The sequence below is a fragment of the Apteryx rowi genome, unplaced genomic scaffold (assembly GCF_003343035.1).
Source record: "Apteryx rowi isolate R43461 unplaced genomic scaffold, aptRow1 scaffold_112, whole genome shotgun sequence".
NCBI lineage: Eukaryota > Metazoa > Chordata > Aves > Apterygiformes > Apterygidae > Apteryx > Apteryx rowi.
This window is the reverse complement of record NW_020447331.1, coordinates 531,830-551,352: the sequence shown is the minus strand read 5'-3', so window position 1 is coordinate 551,352 and position 19,523 is coordinate 531,830. Positions and strand designations below refer to the sequence as shown.

Sequence of the window (19,523 nt, the reverse complement as noted above, 5' to 3'; positions counted from 1 at the left end):
GCTATAGGTCAAACAAGAGTATTCACTTTATTGATACCTTCCATAGATCTGAAGACTTCTGAAGCTACCTGAGGCCATGCCTTCCCTACATTAAACAATAAATCCTAAAATCTTTCCTTGCAGGTCTGATTTTTAGATCTACCCCTCGCTGTTCTGACATGGATGCTCCTCAGCTGGCTGACAACCGCCCCACCCAAAAGTCGGAGTAAGGAACGACCCGAAACCATTCCCGTCCCGAGTACGGCATGCCAGTCACGGCACACGTCCTGCCAGCAAAGTTCCTGCTTACCCTTCCCAGTGTGGCAATTTCTTCTTTGCAATAATGATACTGTCAACTCACATTGAGCACCAGTCCCAACCAACCCTCACATCCTCCTTTTCTGATCAGTTGCTCCAAAAAGAAAGTACAGATTCAATTCTTACTGAATTAAGCTCTACTTTTTTCTAGCCGGTTTCCCTCGTGGGCCAAGATTGTTTTGAATCCTAACGCTGACTCCAGCGTGCTTGCAGCCTCTTCCCGCTTGTTCTTACCACCAGCTTCAATAAGGATGCTCTCTATTCTGCCACTACGATCATCAGTGGGATATTACATATCAGAGCCCTGTTTTGAAAAAAAGGTGAGGCCAGGAGTTCATACTGGATAGTCAAAGCTCTGATACTATTCTCTGATACTAACGCTTTAGTTCTATTTTTCCTTCTTCGCAGCTTAAACATCCCATGCTATTTTTTTTTTTTTTTTAATAACAGAAATAAAAGGAGCCAGGGAATTTGCAGAAGATTATGCCTTTTAGCAAGCTGTCCTCTGTTGGCTTTATAGCTCAATACATCACAGGTTCTAACAAGTCCCTGGAAATTTCTTTTTTTAAGAGGGAGAAGAAAAATTCTTCATGACTATTAAGTCAACACCTGATCAATGTATTTTCTTTATCAAAAGACAGATTAAAAGCATTACTTCTTTTCTTCTCAACCATTTTAATTAGCTTAATTCAATTTAACAACCTTAACCGAAGTTCATTTCTCACACGTGAATTTTGAGGAAGGATTTTCACTCCATTTTAATTACAGTCCAGATCACAAAACAGAGAAAATTGTTTTGCAATATGGGTGGGTAGGGTAGACTCCAAGTATAGTTATCAGGGTACACATGAACAACAGTACATTACTGTAGCTTTTTTTCCTTTTGTCCAAATAATCCATTAAGGATAACCGATCCAAGCCACTGATATTTGGGTTGAAATTACTTAACAGTAGCCAGCTAGTATGTGACCAGTCAAAACACGGGGGGAGAGGGGGAAAAACAAAACAAAAACAAAACCACCTCAAAAACAACTAGATAGTAATGGATTACTCCAATATGGCAAGATTTTGAAATCATTTAATACATTGTGGAAGACTTTATAAAACAGTAGCTCAAATGAATTGGACATGTCTGATAAAGGAGCACAACAGTCTCATAGCTAAAGTAAAATACAAGGAAATAACCCGTAATGGATGGAGACACAGAAGTTTAGGGGGAAGGAAAGATAATTTGCCCACAAAGATTAGCTGAAAATATTTATGGGGAGAGGGGGAGAAGAGACTTCAAACATTTGTACAGGCCAAGTTCCACACAAGATGTTTGAAAAACAAGTCATCTGCAAGTGCTCCAAATGTTCTTCCAACACTTCATCTCGATCAACTCAAAAGATGTTAACACACTCAGTTCCACATACACAGGTTTTCATACACCTTTTTATGCACTGTTATGATGAATAACTGCATAAATAAGGAAACTTGGGAYAGTAAAGGAAGTACAAGGAAGTAAAAAGCAGAGAAAGATTATGGTGGGGACCCTCAAATTATTGAAAATTTAGACTAACGTTCTGGCATTGATGATAGCCAATTATAATACAGCTACCTTTACAGCTCTTTCCTTACTCTTCTCCATGTCTTTACAGACTATTCATCTATTTTGTTGTACATTTACTAAATAAGCCAGCAAAAATATGCTCTATGCAAAATATGCCTATTCACTTGCCACTCATCTTAATACCCATTTCTGTTCCTTCAAGTAATTTTATTAACATAAGTCTCAGCACCTGCTGTTGTGCTTCATCAGTGAAATTATACAGCCTTCTTTCTCTCACCTGCTTTTTCATTGCATTCACTGCATTTTTCATTCCTTAATTTTTATTCCAATATTATAAACATTTTTTGTTTCCAGTGTAATTGTATTATTAATCAGAGTGAAGCTTAAGCAGGACAGTGGGTCAACAAGCCAGAATTATCTATCTTGGAGAAAAGAAAGGTAAAAAGTAAGTATTTTAAAAATGCTGAAACATCTGTAAAATGAGCTTGCTTGTCCACTTGCAACTGTTGAATGAAAGAGATTAGGGAATGGCCTATTTTCAATCCCATAAACAAGAATTTAGATAGATACCGCTTCATGGACTACTGAATAGCAGAACTAGTATGATGTAGCTTTGAATGAGTGCAGCTTCTTAAGTTAAAAAATCCTTTTTTGTCTCGATAACCACTACTTAAAAAGATTCTCGTTTGCCAGGGAAAGGTAGTAGTTAAAAAAAAATTCTTGTAGAAGCCCTGTGAGAAACACTGTGGTCCAACAGAGAGCTTCCAAGAAACCTGGGTTCTAGTCTCAAACTGTCTTTGAACTTTAACACACATTTTAAAATACTGATTTTTTAATTGTGTGCTAAAAATAAGAATAAAGGAGACCAAAATGACCCAGAATAACAGCAACCTTTACAAAGGAAAGCAGCTCCTTCCCATATCTGTTGTTCTTTAGGATAGTAAATGTTCCAACAAACAAAGGATGCTCCAGGTAATAGGCCTCAAAGCACTTACGGAAAGCGCAAGCTTCATTAGGATAAGTGTCATCGTCCTTAGATGGTTAAACAGGTGATTAAGAAGAGGCAAGACTCGGAGGGTAGAAATAAACAGCTTTGCCAAGGAAAGGGGGTCAGAAGTGACATCCCGTTTTGAGTGTTATTAGAACCTATGCTATGAAGAAGAGCGGAGAGTCAGGTGAGACTGCTGATGCTAAGCTATTTTGGATAGTGAAACAAAAGCCAAGTATGAAAAGCTTCATAAGAACCTTACGATACTTATTGCCGAGAACTGGTCTCCAGATGCCACATGGTAGAGCATGGGCCTAATTTTAATATGGCCCCATCATAGAAGAATATCCCTGACCCATAAAATAATGGGAGAACAACAGAGAAGAACATGGAGTCAAGATGCTAAAATACATATCTGCTTGAAGTCCTGGTTTAATTTTTAAAGGGTTTTTTTTTTGGGGGGGGGGGGTAAGATTACCAACATTCTTTAAGATCGAAAAACAAACAAAAAAAACACACAAGAAAGTATCTGCCTGTGTTTGACACAAAGAAGTCAGTTTATTTGTGCCAACCCTTAATACTTTTTACTTGGTTGCCATTAACAAAATAACAACCTCCACTGTATTGCACTAGCAGTGGTCAAAACAACTAAAAGTGATTTATATCTTTTGTAATGCTTTTTTTGCAATTATTTTAAAACTTGATAGCAGTTAAGAGTTTCCTTACTTTTTTTCTCCCCATATAAATGCATAACATGCACAGACAACATTTCTATTTAAATACACAATGCATATTTAAAAGCAAAGGGAATTAAGCCAGAAGTTCCTGAATATTTAAAATATTTGAGAAAAACATGATGCCCAGAATGTATAGATAAGCAAAGCCCCTGTTGGACAATTATTATATTTGAATTTATACACAAAATCTTTTTAATCTCAAGAGAAAYTGTACATCACCTAATTGAACCTCAAGGGTACAGCTTTAACACACTTAGAAAATGATTGTCTTGAAAAGGTCAAGCACATTTATGCTGCACACACTGTTGAAAGGTGAAACAGCTCTGATCTAATTACACAGTCACGAACAGTTAAAGAAAAAAAAAATCAAGCTTTACTTCTAATTACACTTAAGAGAACAACAAACCATGAATTTCTAATGCTGCAAATTCCATTATTAATACAGGGATAAATATGTATGTATACTTTAGCAGTCACCATAATTTCACTGTATCACCCATTATTTTCACGTTAAAGAAATTAGAATCATAACAAACTATTCATTTTTATCTCAGCTGCTTATGAAAGCAAGGCTTCGGTAATCATACAAAGCACACTTAATTTCACCTGGTTGTGAATAGGAAATTGATAGTGAATATGAAGTGACTTTTGAGACTTAGAAGTTTTCTGGCATTTCAGGCTAACATCTACCAAATTTAATATAAGGGAAGATGTCTCAAAGATAATTTCTTTCCCATTATTTCCTTGAAAATAGGCAGCAGAGTGTAAGAAAAGACCCCACAAATTTCACAGCTGAAAGAAAGCCTGCACCACATGCTTATACCTTACAGAGCAAGGACCTCAGAGATATGCCCAACCATAAGAAAAAACATAAAACTGGATCTTCCACCTTCTGAATTTGATTAGCAAATGTCAATGAAAACCATGAAATATGAATTCATGAGAAACGTAGCTTCATTAATTTCAGTGTTCAAAGATCTATCTGCTGTGACTACATTCTTATTATCCAGCTCTCAGAAGTAAAAGGCTTAAGATGAACTTTAAACAAGAAAAGGCTTTAAATTATCTTTGGAGACCTAATATTTAAACAATAGATGCCTTGCCTACCACAGGAAAAACATACTATTAAAACAATACTCCCTGAATCATTATTTTTTTTTCCCCCTCAAAAGAAAGGTGAGCATTTCTCTTTTTGAACTAAGACAAGACAATAACTACTAATGGCACTGGATTTTTAACTGGAAAGACATCACGTCAGGGAATGATTTAGAATTCAGTTCCATAAAAAGAGACACAGAGCACCTTCAACCACTTGAAAATGCGAACTGAGATACATTCTCATCTTTACTCTTAAATGTCAATTAAAAAAATCAAATACAGTACGTGTATAATAACAATCTTTAGAGATAATCTTTGTAGCAGGTTTTTGTTTCTAAGAAACTAACTGAAAGCATCTCTAAAATCACCGTCCGAGTCATCAGCAATGCGTTCTACCGTACTTTATTTTGAACATTTTTTTAAATCAGTAAATTTGAAACTCCTCACCAGGTTCTTCAGCAGCGTTGATAATTCTTTAGTAAGCGTCGAAAATTTTACAAAAGCTGTGCCAAGATCTGGGTTATCCCGACTTAAAAAATTACTTCCAAATTTATCTAGTACTTGTGCATAGTTTTCTTCATTTTGAACATGATCTGCAAAGAGAAATTAAAAATCAGAAAACTTCTCTCTAGTAGATAATCAATTATTATTTTAAGCCTGCTCAAACATATATTGCAACATAGTAACAATCCAATTGACAAACAGCATTCTTTCAATAAACCCACAGATTAATACATATACTTAAAACTGGTTAAAAACATTTTAATATTAAAAAGAACTATTTATCATATAGACTTATATTTGTTTCTTTTGAATCACTTGAACTTACATGCAGTAATAACAAAAAAGCTCAGTAATGATCAATAAAGTAATAAGATCAATACAAGATCAATTGAAGAACAATGTAAATACATCTGCCTCATTTTGTAAACAACATATGAACTTATAATCATCTACTCTGAAGCAACGTTTATTGCTACTAAGGCAGGATACATATACAGAACAAATAATGTCAATGGTATCGAAATAAAACCAAGGGGAACAAATCTGAATCAGATTAAGTTTAAAAGAAGAAATTCTTCTTACAGTAAAAGAGATTCTCTTTTCACCTCATTCTGTAAAACAGAGTTCCCCCCCCCCCCAACAAAATGAAACGTATATTGTTATATAGCCAAAGACGTGCTTTAACTTCCATATACTTAATAGCAAATCAAAGGTACTGAGAGGTCAGACCCAAGAAGACAAAATTTAAACTGATGAAAATGAGCAAAAATCTTAACTTAAAGGAAGGAAATTCTGAATTGCAGATTGTGTCTCAAATGTTTTTCTTGCTTCTTTTACCCTCATTTCTGGCATCTCTTTGCATATTTTTGTTTGCATCTCCCATTTTAGTAACTTTAAATAGAAATCTGCAGTAGATCCCAGTACAGCCCTTTGAGACAGTCTTTATCACCTCCATCTCTGAGGAATTTTTTTGTTATTAAGTCAACATTTAACTGTAATGAGATTCCTAGCCTTACTTACTATCTTTTGTTCTGTAAGCTGCAAACACAAAACCACAGAGCTATTCCAACTAGAGTAAGTTCTTCAGAGCAAAGGAAGAAAAGAGTAACTGCCGATAGGTATTTTCCCCAAGAAGTTGGGCAAGTTATTTTTTTTTCAAGGAGTCATATTGTCTGAGAGCATTTGAATTACAAGAAAAAAAGAAAAATGAAAACAAGAAAAAGATTAAGGTCATAAATTTCAAGCAGTACTTACAAATATTATGTCCTGCAATGCATGAATGTACTTTGACAAAAAACTATGAGCTGATTATGAATTACACAAGAATCCTTCTGAAGGGGTAAGGATACCCAAAACAACACTGCTTTAAAGCTCCAAAAAAAGGTCTTAACATACTATTAGAAGATAAAAAAAATCCCAAAGCTTAATTACCAAAAACCACCCCCCAAACATTTGACAAATCACAATGTAACATGAGAAATTAACACTGAGGTTTTCAAAAGGCCAAATGTTTAATCTTATGTTAATACGAAGCTCTAACTTGAGCAGTACATTTTTAGTAAGAGTGGAATTGTTCCAAAAGCATATGTTTTTAATCAAATAGCTTAGTATTAAAAGCAAGGAACCAAGATGTAATAATAAAATGTGGGTTTTGTTTTGATGTAAAAGCTGTTGCATAAATATACACAGAAGACTAGCTAAGAAAGAGCTTTGGCTTATGCACTCCTGAGCTAAAAAAGCTCAAATGTACCCTACTGTTTTGAGGGAAAAGGAAGGATAACTGAACAAGGCTGGAAATGAAGAAAATCTAATAGGTCATGAAATCCCCCTTCTTGCCAGTGAAGCATTTTCATCTCCAGTATTTTTCCTAGTATTTTGATTTTAAGCACTCTGTTGCTTCTGAAAGCAGAGATTCTCAAAACTACTTTTGCAAGAAGATGGAAAAGGAATTGAACAAGACTATTTCCTGTATCTGTTGAAAGACAAAAGAAAGAGGAAGCAGGAAGCAAATCATCATCCTAGAACAATGTATAGGAAATTCTCAGGAATCCCAGATTACAAATCACCTAAATCTAGACATGAGCCTCTTCAGTTACAGAGTTAAAGGAATATCTCTATAATTAGAAAGCAAACACACATGAAATTCAAGCACAGTATAAGAATATCTTTTCAATTTTTACATAAGTATATAAATCTTGTAAAAGGAGTAGAAATATTTGCAATCCATGAAGAGGAAAGATAGCTCTTTACTTGACCTTAAAGGCACACAGATGAATAACTAAGTCAACAGTGTATCCTGGGCTAAAATGGAGCATACGTAAAACTGGCATGCCTAGAGCAAAGAGCATGTTTAACCCTGCTATAGGTGGCTCACACAAACACAGCGATGCCTTCCCAGTGTACTAATAGAACTTCCTCTGGAAGAAGAAAGCAATGATGTGCRTGACTTGATGTTTACTTCCTTAGATACAATTATTGTAGGAAGGACTTCAATAACCCTGGAGAGACACATGAACACAGATAACAGTACACAGAAACAATAATATTTTCCGCCCTGGGCTGGCTCATGTCTTCTCAACATTGTAAGCAAAGCTCAATATTGTGACGAAAACAGAGCAGCTTCCCCAGACAGACATCATCCCCCTTGAGCAGCTCCCTGAGAGGTACGAGAATCACTGACATTATCGGATGTGCCGTGGTCCCATTGACAAAGGGGGCTCCCTTTGAGGCAGCTGTGCGTGCGGACAGATGCCTCCTCAATCCTTCCCTCACCTAGTCCGATCTGACAGGGAAGCCAGGACCTTGTAAAGACCTCACTATGAAACAGCAGAGGTACACAGGTCTGTACACAGCAGAGATGCTTTCCCAGCTGAAAGATACACATCTGTTCTTCTCCACAATCCATACCTTCAACCGAAGAGCCACTCAGCACAGAGTCTACCACTGCTTCAAGAAAACCCTGGTAGGGCCCACTGAGCAGCAGCGGTGCATCACAGTGGAGAAGCAAGGATTGCTGCATACATAGAGGATTATGTGTTAACAAAGGAAATAGCACAGATCTGCATCTGGAGAAGATGCAAATCCAAGCAACTGAGGAAGGAACAATGGCCACAGCTGCTTATGGCCAGCTTCTGCAGCAAAACAGTCCTCACAAGAAACAGGGAGCATGCCTCCTTCAAGACGCCATGAGGTTCAGCAAGGCACATGGGACTTAAGGACTCAAAGGGCTGTACTGCACCGCGCTCTGCTGCCCTAGGCAACCATCTGAAGTTGTCTCTGTCAAAGGCCATCTTTTGGTACACTTTTCTCAGGACAAAGACAGAAGACTTAAATCAGGTTCCCATAGCATCCAAAAGAATTTCTACTCTTTTGTCTAAACCCACTCATTCATAAAGTACTACTTTTATTCCCCAAATAAAAGTTACCAGAATTTAAGCATATGTTTCTGTACCAAACGAAATTAAAGTCTACTTGTGCATATTAAGTAAGGAAATTGAAGCATGACAAGAAGAGAGAGGTCAGAGAGGTTCTGATAAAACATGTAAAAGAAAAACCTTTATACAGTACAGCTAGAAAGCAGATCACTGAAACTGAAATCTTAATTTTCCTTTGTCTAGAACAGTTTTGTTCAGACACACTCCCCTGCAAACACTGAAGTGCAGAAAAAGAGCTATCAAGCAAGTAGTTTACAAAAGAAAAGTGCTCAAGCACACCTCTTTCCTGTCAACTGATTATACTCAAATTACGCTCAAAGAAACCTGAAGACTGTTTAATTATTGAGAATTACTTCTTGCACATCTGATTAAGTTTGAACAAGAAGAATCACAATTAAGAATCCTGATCAACTTGAAACTACTTTCATGTTGCACTAATAAAAGTATTTGGTTCCATGGGTGACCACAGGAAAAATAAATCAAGGTCAGATTGAAGAATTAGTTACATTTATGAATAAAAAAAAAAGACCTAAAAGGACTTTAGAAACACCAAGAAAGTTGGCAAGGCTGAAGAGGATGGCAGAGGAAGTTATCTGACATAAGAAAACACCTTTCAAAAAGCTGAAGTCTAATGGAAAAGATCGAAGAGAACACACTTTGACCACCTCATTCGTCTCCTKACTTGACAATAAAGCCTGCTGGGCCTAGGTTGCTGAAGACAAAAGTAGGAACAAAAACTCTTTTGAACATTTCTAGAGCAAGGAGCATCTCCATGAGTCTGCATCTCTAGATCATCGCAGTATAAGAGCATTTAGAGTAGAGGAGCCATACCAGAACGGTGAATGAGTTCTTTTTGCCATCTAAGTTCATCACTGATGTGCTTAGAGAAGTTCTCATGGAAGAATTCTCTTAGCACATTTAATATAAAACTTCCGAAGCAGCGTTATGAGTGCTAAAACTCATAAAAGCTGACTAAATGAACAGTAGCAAGTCACTTAGATCAAGGTACAGAAGTTTTGTTCAAGGAGTCAACAAGCAGACACACAAGAAAAATTCAGGTTAAACAGTCTGGATTTTCAAAAAAGTCTTTCCCTCACCAAATCGCTATAAGGAACTAAGCAAATAAGCCTTAACAGGGATGAGCCTCACCTAGACCAATAACTGGTCAAAAAGACTGGGGTCAGAGGGAAGRAAGAAAAACAGCTGGCTTTCCTTAGAGGGAGGTCACCAGTGAAGTCCTGTATGGAACAGTGGTAAGACCCATGTAGTTTAACAATATATAAGTGAGTTAGAAAAAAAGATTAATAGTGATATTTTTTTCCTTCATACATTAAGTTATTCAGGGAAATAAAAACAAAAGTTAACTATGAAGGTGAGATTAATCTGCCCAAACAGAGATCTACACTGATGATATCCACATTCGAGCCTAGTGTCTATCCTTTCCCTTACATTCAGGTTAGAAGAAGTCACAGCTCAACTCATCCTAATGTAAATGTACAGGAAGTCAGATGCAACTCACCCTAGAAGTCTCTACTAGATGCATTAATTGTACATGGAGTCTATGGCAACAGGCTTACATCTAGGTAGCKCGCAAGTTAGATGAGAAGTCCCATCTTGAATGGCTGAAGCATAAAAATGTGCTTCATGTGGCATAACACACAGGGGAAAATACTCTTAATTTTAAGGAATGACTGTGAATTAGCTATTACTAAGAAAGGTTCTGGGTTATAACATATCACCTCAACATTCAGTAGCAAGCAAATAAATAAATAAATAAATAAAATTTAAAAAAGCTGAACATTAAAAATGATTAAGAAAGAAACATAGGATGCAACAGAAAATACCACCATGGTGTGTCTAAACTCTGAATACTGAAAGCAGTTCTGGTCCCTATTACCCCAACTTCCCTCTTCTTCCTCCTTCTAAGAAAAAGATAAATAAATAAAGGTTTACATGAATTCAAGTGGATTAGACAAAACAATTTTTTTAAAGTCCATTAAGTAGTACTAAACATTATGATATCACCTGACTCAGATAATTCCAGACCCTCGTATCATTGCAACTTGAGAAAGTACAAAAAAACCCCTTCACTCTGTCTTTGCACTGCTCTTGTACTACTCCTTAAGTATTTGTTATTGATCATTGCAGGACACCAGATGGACTGTTGGTCTGGCCCACTACCTCTGGTCTTCTGTTGATTTTACATTTTTATTTCACCATTGTGTTGATTCTTTTGATTGTATCTGGAAGTTATACCATGGAACCAACAAAAAAGAGTTACTGGAAATCTACAAAATTAATTGTGAAATCTGCTGCCATTACAATTCACTCCAAACGTTATGTGAAAGCTCGTCAGAACAGACTCTCCATTAAGTTCAAGTATCATTCACACAGGACAGGTTCCTATCTACAAATGTAATCTGATCATTACAGAAATAAACAGCAAGCCAGATAAGGAAGCAGCAATGGGAAAGAGAGGTATCAATTTGTATGTCATACTGGATTTGATCAACAGTACTTTCCCTACCAGAATGTATCGGAAGGGAAAAACAGGATGGGACATTCCTAAGGGACTTCCACCTTTCTAGGATGATATGTTTTCATTTTTACTTTCTTATGACAGATGTGGGAGGGATGCATTWAAAAAAAAAAAAAAGTTATTTGGGTGACATTTAAACTCTCTTAATAAAGGATTCCCTTGCAGTTTATAATTCAGCAATAAGGAGGATTTGTAACAAACCCCCACACCAAAAGGTTGGAGGAGTAGGGTTTTCTGAAGAATTATGTACAAGAACATTGCATTGTCTCAAGGTTCTCTTCAGGCAAAAAACAAAACCACAAAACCCTAATAATAATAATAATAAAAAAAAATTCTACCTCTGAGTTTTGGTAGAGTATGAACTGGATTGCCAAACTCAAGAAAAGAAATACTATTGCCCTACTTAATTCTTTCTCACCAATCCAGCTAGAGCTCTCAATGAAGATACGATGCAGTTCCTACTGTTTAAGCTTAAATATGGTCCCACCTTCTAGCAAACAATAAAGTTGGCAAATCAAACAATTCCCCTTTACAATTCCTATTTCATGTTCCCAAAGTGTAGTAAGAGGCTTCTTCATGAAATATGAAGATAGTCACCTACTCTTGCTTGAACTGATGACAAAGGTGACAAGACAAAGCATTTTACAGCTATTTTTAAGCACCTTTTACATGAAGTTAAACATCAATGAAATCCACTTCTACCCCTGAAATATGATAAGAAAACACCTGGCTTAGTGATTTTCTTTGTACAAGCAGGGAAAATGAGTTTTCATTCAGTCACTATTTTTCTATTTATTCTTTTACAAGGCTTCACATATTGTATAATACAAGCTTTTAATTTTGCTCTTACTCATCCTAGATTATGTTTATTAATTACTGTATGAATTGCTTCCTGTGCACATCCCTTCAAATTATACTGCAGTCTATCACAATAGCATTCTGAAGAGGGAGCTAGAGTATTATGTATGATGCTTTCTTTATTCAAAAGAGTTTATACCAACTTGAATCTTTGATTAAAAAAATACTTCAAAAAACAAAGAAAACCACTGAGAAACAGCTACCTAGTTTTCTGTGGTCCTTTTTAAATGCAGAGGGAGTCAATTAAAATGATTAACCAACCTTCTATTACCTTTTACTCAGTGTAAATAGTTCATAAGATAATATGGCTTACATAGGGCTTTCAAAGATGCTGACAGGCTTTGAAGACATATCAACTAGTTTAATCACAAAACTCAGGTCAATGGATAGCTATAATCTCTGGTGCCATTTACACATCTCAGAACAGGCAGAAAGCTTTTCACACGTTTTAAGATTTTCATTGGTTCTGAAATTCGGTAAGAAAGTACTTCCAAACAGAAAGAACTGCTTAGACTAACTGAATACTTCCAAAAGTGCAAAACTAAATACACCTTTATCAAGTGTTATTCTCACTTTGTATCTGGTTTCACAATCTACTGGGAAAACATTTGTCATCAACTGATGTTTCGGAAAAGCTTATTAAAACATGGTGCTAGCCGAACAAAAATATTAGTGACTGGCAGAAGAGAAAAGTTAAGAATCTATAACACATTAAAAATAAAAAACCTTCATAAACACAAGTTAATGGGACAAAACAAAGAGCACAGAAATAATCTCCTTTCTAAGGAAAAGCTCCTAAGAAGCTGCTCTAAAGAAGGAAAACATTTGCTGAACAGATTATGAGTGCTGGGGAATAGGAACTGCGATTTTCTAATCAAATATTTAGAACGAGCTGCTGATTAGAAGACGTCCAGGTGGAAAGGAATGAGGGTGAAAGAGTTGGAGAACATGCTATTTCCATGTACAATCAGAAACAAAGAAAGAACATTTTAAAATGTTGAATCCCAAAATACTACTATACAGACAAGCATCTCTTATTCTATACACTTGAACAGGGTAAATTGCAAGGCAAACTTCTCAAACTTGTAATCAGATGTTTAGATTCTCATGTAAAACTGGAAACAAAGCCTTACCTTGTCCTGAACTATATATTGCTTTCACAGATTTTTTCACTTTCTGTAGTGCAGTCCTGTCTTGATCCAATGCCTACAATAATAAAAAATAAATTTTAAATACTTGTGTCATTGATCATTAGAATACCCTACAACATTTTAAAAATACAAAATAAATAGTTTCAGAGGCTGGAAAAACTGCCGATGCAACATATTCAGCCCCCAGGAAGGTGTCAGGTCATTTGTCCCCTTCAAGTTGAATTAAAGAACTGAAAATGCTCTGAGGGCAGAGAACAGCAGTGACAGAACTAAAAGAAAAATACTATTAGCTTTGGAAGGGACAAAGCATTTAATCACAAGGTAACATATTTCAGCCCCTCTCCCCCCCACCCCATACAGTTACTAAAGCTTCTGCTACAGCCCTATACTTTCCATTACAACTAAATCACTTGCTGATTCCTATGGTTTTCCCCACAGCAGTCGTCTTCCCCCTAAAGACACAAAATATATACACGCAAGCAAAGAAAGAAAACGAATGTGAAAGACAAAAGTCCATGGAAAAAAATACCTTTTTTTCAGTTATAAATAATTTATGACAATAGTTTTAGCAAGTACCACAAGTTCACATAATCTATCATACTAACTTTTCCTCCGCAAACTCCACAGTGTAATTTTATACATACAGAAGATGAAAAGTAGCAAATCAAAAGAAAGGGACTTCAGACCTGCTCTTGCAAACATATGCAAGTAACATAATGTGAYTGAAAGGGAATATTTGTAAAGCAATATTCAAATRTGCATTTTAAGGATTTCATCATTCTGAGTATCAGATTCTCTGGAGACAGCATTAACTTCAAAAAACAGAAGTTCTTATTAAATAATGACAAATTTAGGATTAGATTTCTGGCTACTTTTTGGAAGCAACAAGTTCTCACTACCCACTCACAATCTGATGTAAGAAAACAAACAAGTTAGCATCAGAAAGAACCATTATGAAAAAGCACAAAATAAAGTCAAAATAAATGCTAGTCTAGATTTGTGCAATTAGGAACATAAAAGCCACATACTGTTACTCTGTACAACGATCTAGTTAACTTCCCTTAAGTATGGGTATTGGGCAACCTGTGTACTTGCCACACTGTAAGCAATTCACTATTATCCATGGAGAATGTGTATAGGAATTTTTAAATTATTTCCTTTTTTTTTTTTTTGCATTTAGATCATACATAGCTCTATTTTGGAGTGATCCAATTTTGACAAAGCAAAATACTACAGCTGAACAATACATGAAGTTTGTAACAAAAGAAAGTTTAGTATTTCTGTTTATTAAGATCCAGCTGAAAACCACCACACAAGCATTTTGGTGGTGGCTAAAATTAGAAAGTTATGAACCACAGAAATTGGAAAAATTTGAATCTGTTGTTCTGCTGGAAATGAAAATAGAGAGATAAATAGTATTAGAAAACATTTATACAATCTGCAAAAATCACAGTATTTCTTTCATTCGCCAGCACAACACTGGATTTTACTTGACTCGTGCCTTGACAGAAAGTGTTAAAAATTTTAAATTTAATAAAATACTAAGAAAACTCTGCTCCTTTTTGAGACAGTGCTTGGCAGGTGATTCTTTCTAGATTCCTTTACAATAGCTGTCAAAAGCTTTTACTTCAATCTATAGGCCATGCCAGACAGTTCATATCACACATTTCTACTGAAGTTCTCTCCATCTTCAACTAGCAGAAAAGACAATGTTTCACTTGTCTATAGAGAGTTTTAATGCAGGTTAAAACACAAATTTGAAATCAGTATTTCTGAAAAAGACAGCCGCTAAAGTTGATGAGATTCAGAGATAAAACTTAGTAACACTTAGTAACAAAGCTTAATACCAAAGCAAACGAGATACTCTGACGGGAGAAACACGCAGAACTCCAAGAAAGATTCCACTTGTTCCTAAAGAAATCAGTCTAGAAGAATTAAGACAATCAGACTAAAAATAAATAAATAAACCTTTCGATTGGATTTTGATGCACAATTTAATTACTGATATTGGGTGGAGGAGGGAAGGGGGGACACATTATTTTAGGAGTGCAATCACTGAGCACAGCAACATAGAGATGACATCCACTGCCTGAAGGAGCCAGTGATTTAAATCAGAATGACACCACAGTTCAGTTTTGTATTTTCATACTTGCAGATATGATCTTTATATGAACAAATACTTCAGAGTCCAAAATTCTCTAATAGACATACATACAAAACTATATAGGAGGACAGTGTACAATGCTAACCACAGCAGAAACCCAATCATATATAGGATTCTAGTTGTACTAAAACAGTTATCTGTATCTAATATTTTCTAGATATAAATGCAGGTAGTTTGTTCCCAAATATATTACATTCCTCTTGAATACCTTTTGCTAATAATTTATAACTGTACTCTCCTTCAAAGGAAGTACACTGCACTCAATATTCAATTCAATTTTTATTCCAAAGTGATGTTACCTTTGAAATATGTTAAGAGTACAAAGGAACAGCCTTGCCTGCTCCAGTTAGGTGACAGCATGCTTTTGTAGTATCTGTTCATTTTATTTTGCAGTATTTAGAAYTGTAAACATTTTTACTCCCTACCTTAGAAAACACAAAGTGCGAAGTTCCAGTAAAAGTGAAATACAATTACATTAGTAAAAACTAATGTCTTTGACAACCTGAGTCCATGACAAACCTCTAGGTATTCAGATGTGTTCCTCTTTATCTCCCTACATACCTAAACTCTTCCTCATCACCACCCCTCTACCGGAAGATGCTCCTTTCCGTCTTCATTTCTGCAATACTGATCTTCAGGGGGTCTTTTTGGCTTCCCGGGGGGAACATTTTGTTACACTTTGAATACTCTTACACATTCTGAAAAGACAGAATTATCCAATTTATTAAAGTAACTGGATTACATAGATTTGCTACATCCTTGGTTGAACGCTTCTTGGAAGTGGTTATCTTGGAGGCAACCTCCCTCAAGTCCTTATTCAAAATAATCCGCAGTATTCATAAACCTCCCTAACAATCATCAGTGAAGAAATGAAAACAAATAAAATAAATAAAACAGAAAAACCCACCCCCCCAACATATTTAATCTGCTTATATCAAATTAAACAAGAAAAGGCTCTTGCTCCTCCTGTCCTGGAGACTTGCTGTGCATGACCCCTGACAAATGCCCTTGTCAAGGTTTCATCTTCCTACAGTCSTCTTCACTGAAGGTTAAGCTCAAGAAGAAAATCTCCCAATGACGCGTGACTAGCTCTTACCCCTAATCTCCTTTTCCGAGTTCCCCAGACAGTTACACTAGATTTAAATCTCTCCTTTCCCCTAAAATTTTGCTTCTTTTAAGGTATTCTGCAATTCTGTCACCAGCCTAGTTCAAACCTTTACCACTGAAGAAAGGGTTAGTCTCGCCTTCCTCATACCCGTAAGCACACTCATGTGGCTACACAGTGACCCAGCCCAGGAGCTGGTCTGGCTGACCTCGGCTTCATGAAAACCAGGGGATGAGAAGAGGAAAGGGTCACTTCTTTTGAGTACCGTGGATTTAGCTCACCTTACTTCAGTAGCATAGTAGGTCAACAGCAAATTGCACTTACAGGCTACTGTTCCACATTCAGAGGCAAAGCTTCTTGCAGCACCYTCCCTCTTTAGCTCTACATTTCCTCTCCCACACCATCCTCTGTGTTCCTCTGGCAGCTATTCAAACCAATACGAAACTTGTCCACCCGAGAAAACAAAACAAAATTCACTTTGGGATGGGAGAAGGAGGAGAGTCCTCCCAATGGATTATTTTACTGATCTAGATGACTGGGTAGCTGCACATGTTTTTAGCAGCCTGACACAGCATACAAGTTAGGACTGGGTCAGAAAAGGTGTATGAGGAAAAACTCCATCACTGCAAGGGTGACTGAACACTGGAACAAAATGCCCAGAGAATTTGTGGAGTCTCCATCCTTGGAGACATTCAAGACCCATCTGGGCATGATCCTGCGTAATGTGCTCTAGGTGATCCCGCTTGAGCAGGGGGCTTGGACTAGATCTCCAGAGGTCCCTTCCAACCTCAACCATTCTGTGATTCTGTGTATGTTGACATCCCATAACCCACATTGCAGTCCTCTCCACCAGAAAATGCAGCGGAGCCGTGTATAGCTGTCCACACAAATAAATACTATTTTTGCACATCTTCAGCCCTACAGAACCTCATCCTTTCTCAGCAAAGAGTGTTTCTATTTTTAGGTCATGCTCTGTTTAATAGCTACTAAACTTTAAACCAGAAATTATACTACTTTACATGCTGCAAAGTGCTAGATTCAGAATTTCTGTCTTCAATGTACTAAGAACTGCCAAGGCGCATTTAGGCAGACCACTAATTATTTCTTTAGAAGCCTGTGCATATTCTGAGCATACATACATACACACATGTGTGTGAGTGTGTGTAAGATTATACAATTACATAATATACACTATATATTAGATTATATAATTAAATAAAATATATGAGACATTGTACTTGTAAATTTTTGGTGTTCTTTTTCTTAACAAACATGAAAAACAGGGTTTGAGCAACACAATCTGCCTTTCTTGAATCATGTATACCTACCATTATAGACATTGATCACCAAAATGTTTCATACACATTAATTTAGCTCTTCTAGAAGTCATCATCATCCCAGAGGCACACATCTGCACAGAGGATGCCACGGCCTCTTCAGCCCACTAAATGTATTAAAAACATCAGACTATTTGATGTACTGTACAAACCTTTACTATTGGAAAGAAAAATAAAACTGATTTGTGTTTCAGCCTTACAGTAACAACAACAAAAAAAGAACTAGAGCAGCTGTAGACTCTGATAATCACATTCATGTGTTAACATAAATTATTAATCTCGTCAAGCTGGTACTACCCAGAAGAGCTCTGTGTCCTAACCAGAACGTTTTGCTAATTCTCATAGTGGAGGAAGTTTAGAATTTCCCTCTATTATTAAAAGGTTTGCCCTAAAGTCTCCGAACCCTACCACTACCCAAACCCACCTACAAAAATGAGATACTGAAACAGAAACAACATGACAGTATTTTGTGCAAGATAAACCCATAACAGAAACTTGAAGGCTACTGGAGCATGCACAATCTAAGTACTCATGACAAATGACAAAAGACAGGTATGCCAAGAAAATATTTTTGTATATACAGAAAAAAAAAAAAAGGATTAGTACAAAATATTTGAGCCTACACACACAAATGGGTAAAATGAATGCTCGTTAGTCACATGCATGTTTCCTCAGATGCAAGATTAAGTTATTTCACAAAAAATAAATAGAGAATATATTGGCTTTGAAGGACTAATAAGAAACATAAAATCTTTCACCCATTAACACACTAATTGAACCCTAGCTCAGAAGGGACTGGCATTTACTACCATCGGCTGGCATCTGATATACCACAGAGCAAGTTTCCTGTCTGTTCAGTTCCCAATAGCCACATAACAAACCAGAGCAATGGTACCTTACTGGGGCTGAGCAGCAATTCATCGTACCCGTTTTCTTAACGATAACATCCAGACTTTGCTGCATGGATAACACATGCAGACTGGACAGGTTGATCGGGTACTACTTATCATTGAAGCTGCAACAAGACAAACCCCATCATCTCACCACCGAAATATGCTGAGGGAGAGAGAAGACAAAAATCAGGTGCTGCTCTTTGTAGTTTCCCCGCTCAGCAGCGAGGAGACCACCGCTGTCGTTTTATTCTGCAAATGGAGAAGTGACTCGGGCTGCCCGGCCCCGCTCTTGCCGCTCCGCTCCGCTCGTACCGGAGCTGCCAATCGCACAAGTTCAAAGCCTGGTTCCAGTTGCGGGTCCCAGCGCACACACCTCACCCACAAAACCAGGGGAGCAGTCCAGGACTTTTCTAGAGATATTTAATCCCTTCACATAAGACAGATACCGGCAGGTACACCTTGAAATCCTGAATTACTTAAAAACCAAAGGGTCCAAATGAAAGAAAAAACAAACAAAAAACCCCTCACATCACCAAACACTCATCACTGTAATAACTGGCATCAGCATCATTTAGTGCACCATTACTTGCCAGCTGCTCCCAAAGAAAACCAATTACAAGATCTTCTAATTAAAAAAAAGAAAGAAAAAAGAAAAAGAAAAAAGTGATTTCCCTGAAAATAGGAAACAATCACTTCAAGCAAGCATTTAACCACAAGCCAATGAACAGAGCATCAGTAATCAAATTTAGGAAATACACTTCTTCAGAAAAAATATTTTTTTTTTCCAGGTAATACCAAAGCTTTGTAGACATCCCATCAGCTGAACTTCTCCCAGACTTTGTGCTGCTAGTCGCATGGCCTGACCT

The 19,523-nt window shown here is 36.7% G+C and overlaps 1 protein-coding gene across 3 annotated transcripts in view; it reads right to left on the bottom strand.

Moving 5' to 3' along the window:
- The window catches only part of ASAP1 (ArfGAP with SH3 domain, ankyrin repeat and PH domain 1), a 125,328-nt gene that overhangs the window by 63,854 nt on the left and 41,951 nt on the right, over positions 1–19,523 (bottom strand). For all 3 annotated transcript variants that reach the window (XM_026077548.1, XM_026077564.1, XM_026077556.1), the window contains exons 2-3: positions 13,141–13,213; positions 5,120–5,265 (exon numbers count right to left, since the gene is read on the bottom strand). In XM_026077548.1, coding sequence (XP_025933333.1) covers positions 5,120–5,265; positions 13,141–13,213 — 219 coding nt within the window. The remainder of the gene's footprint in view (positions 1–5,119; positions 5,266–13,140; positions 13,214–19,523) is intronic.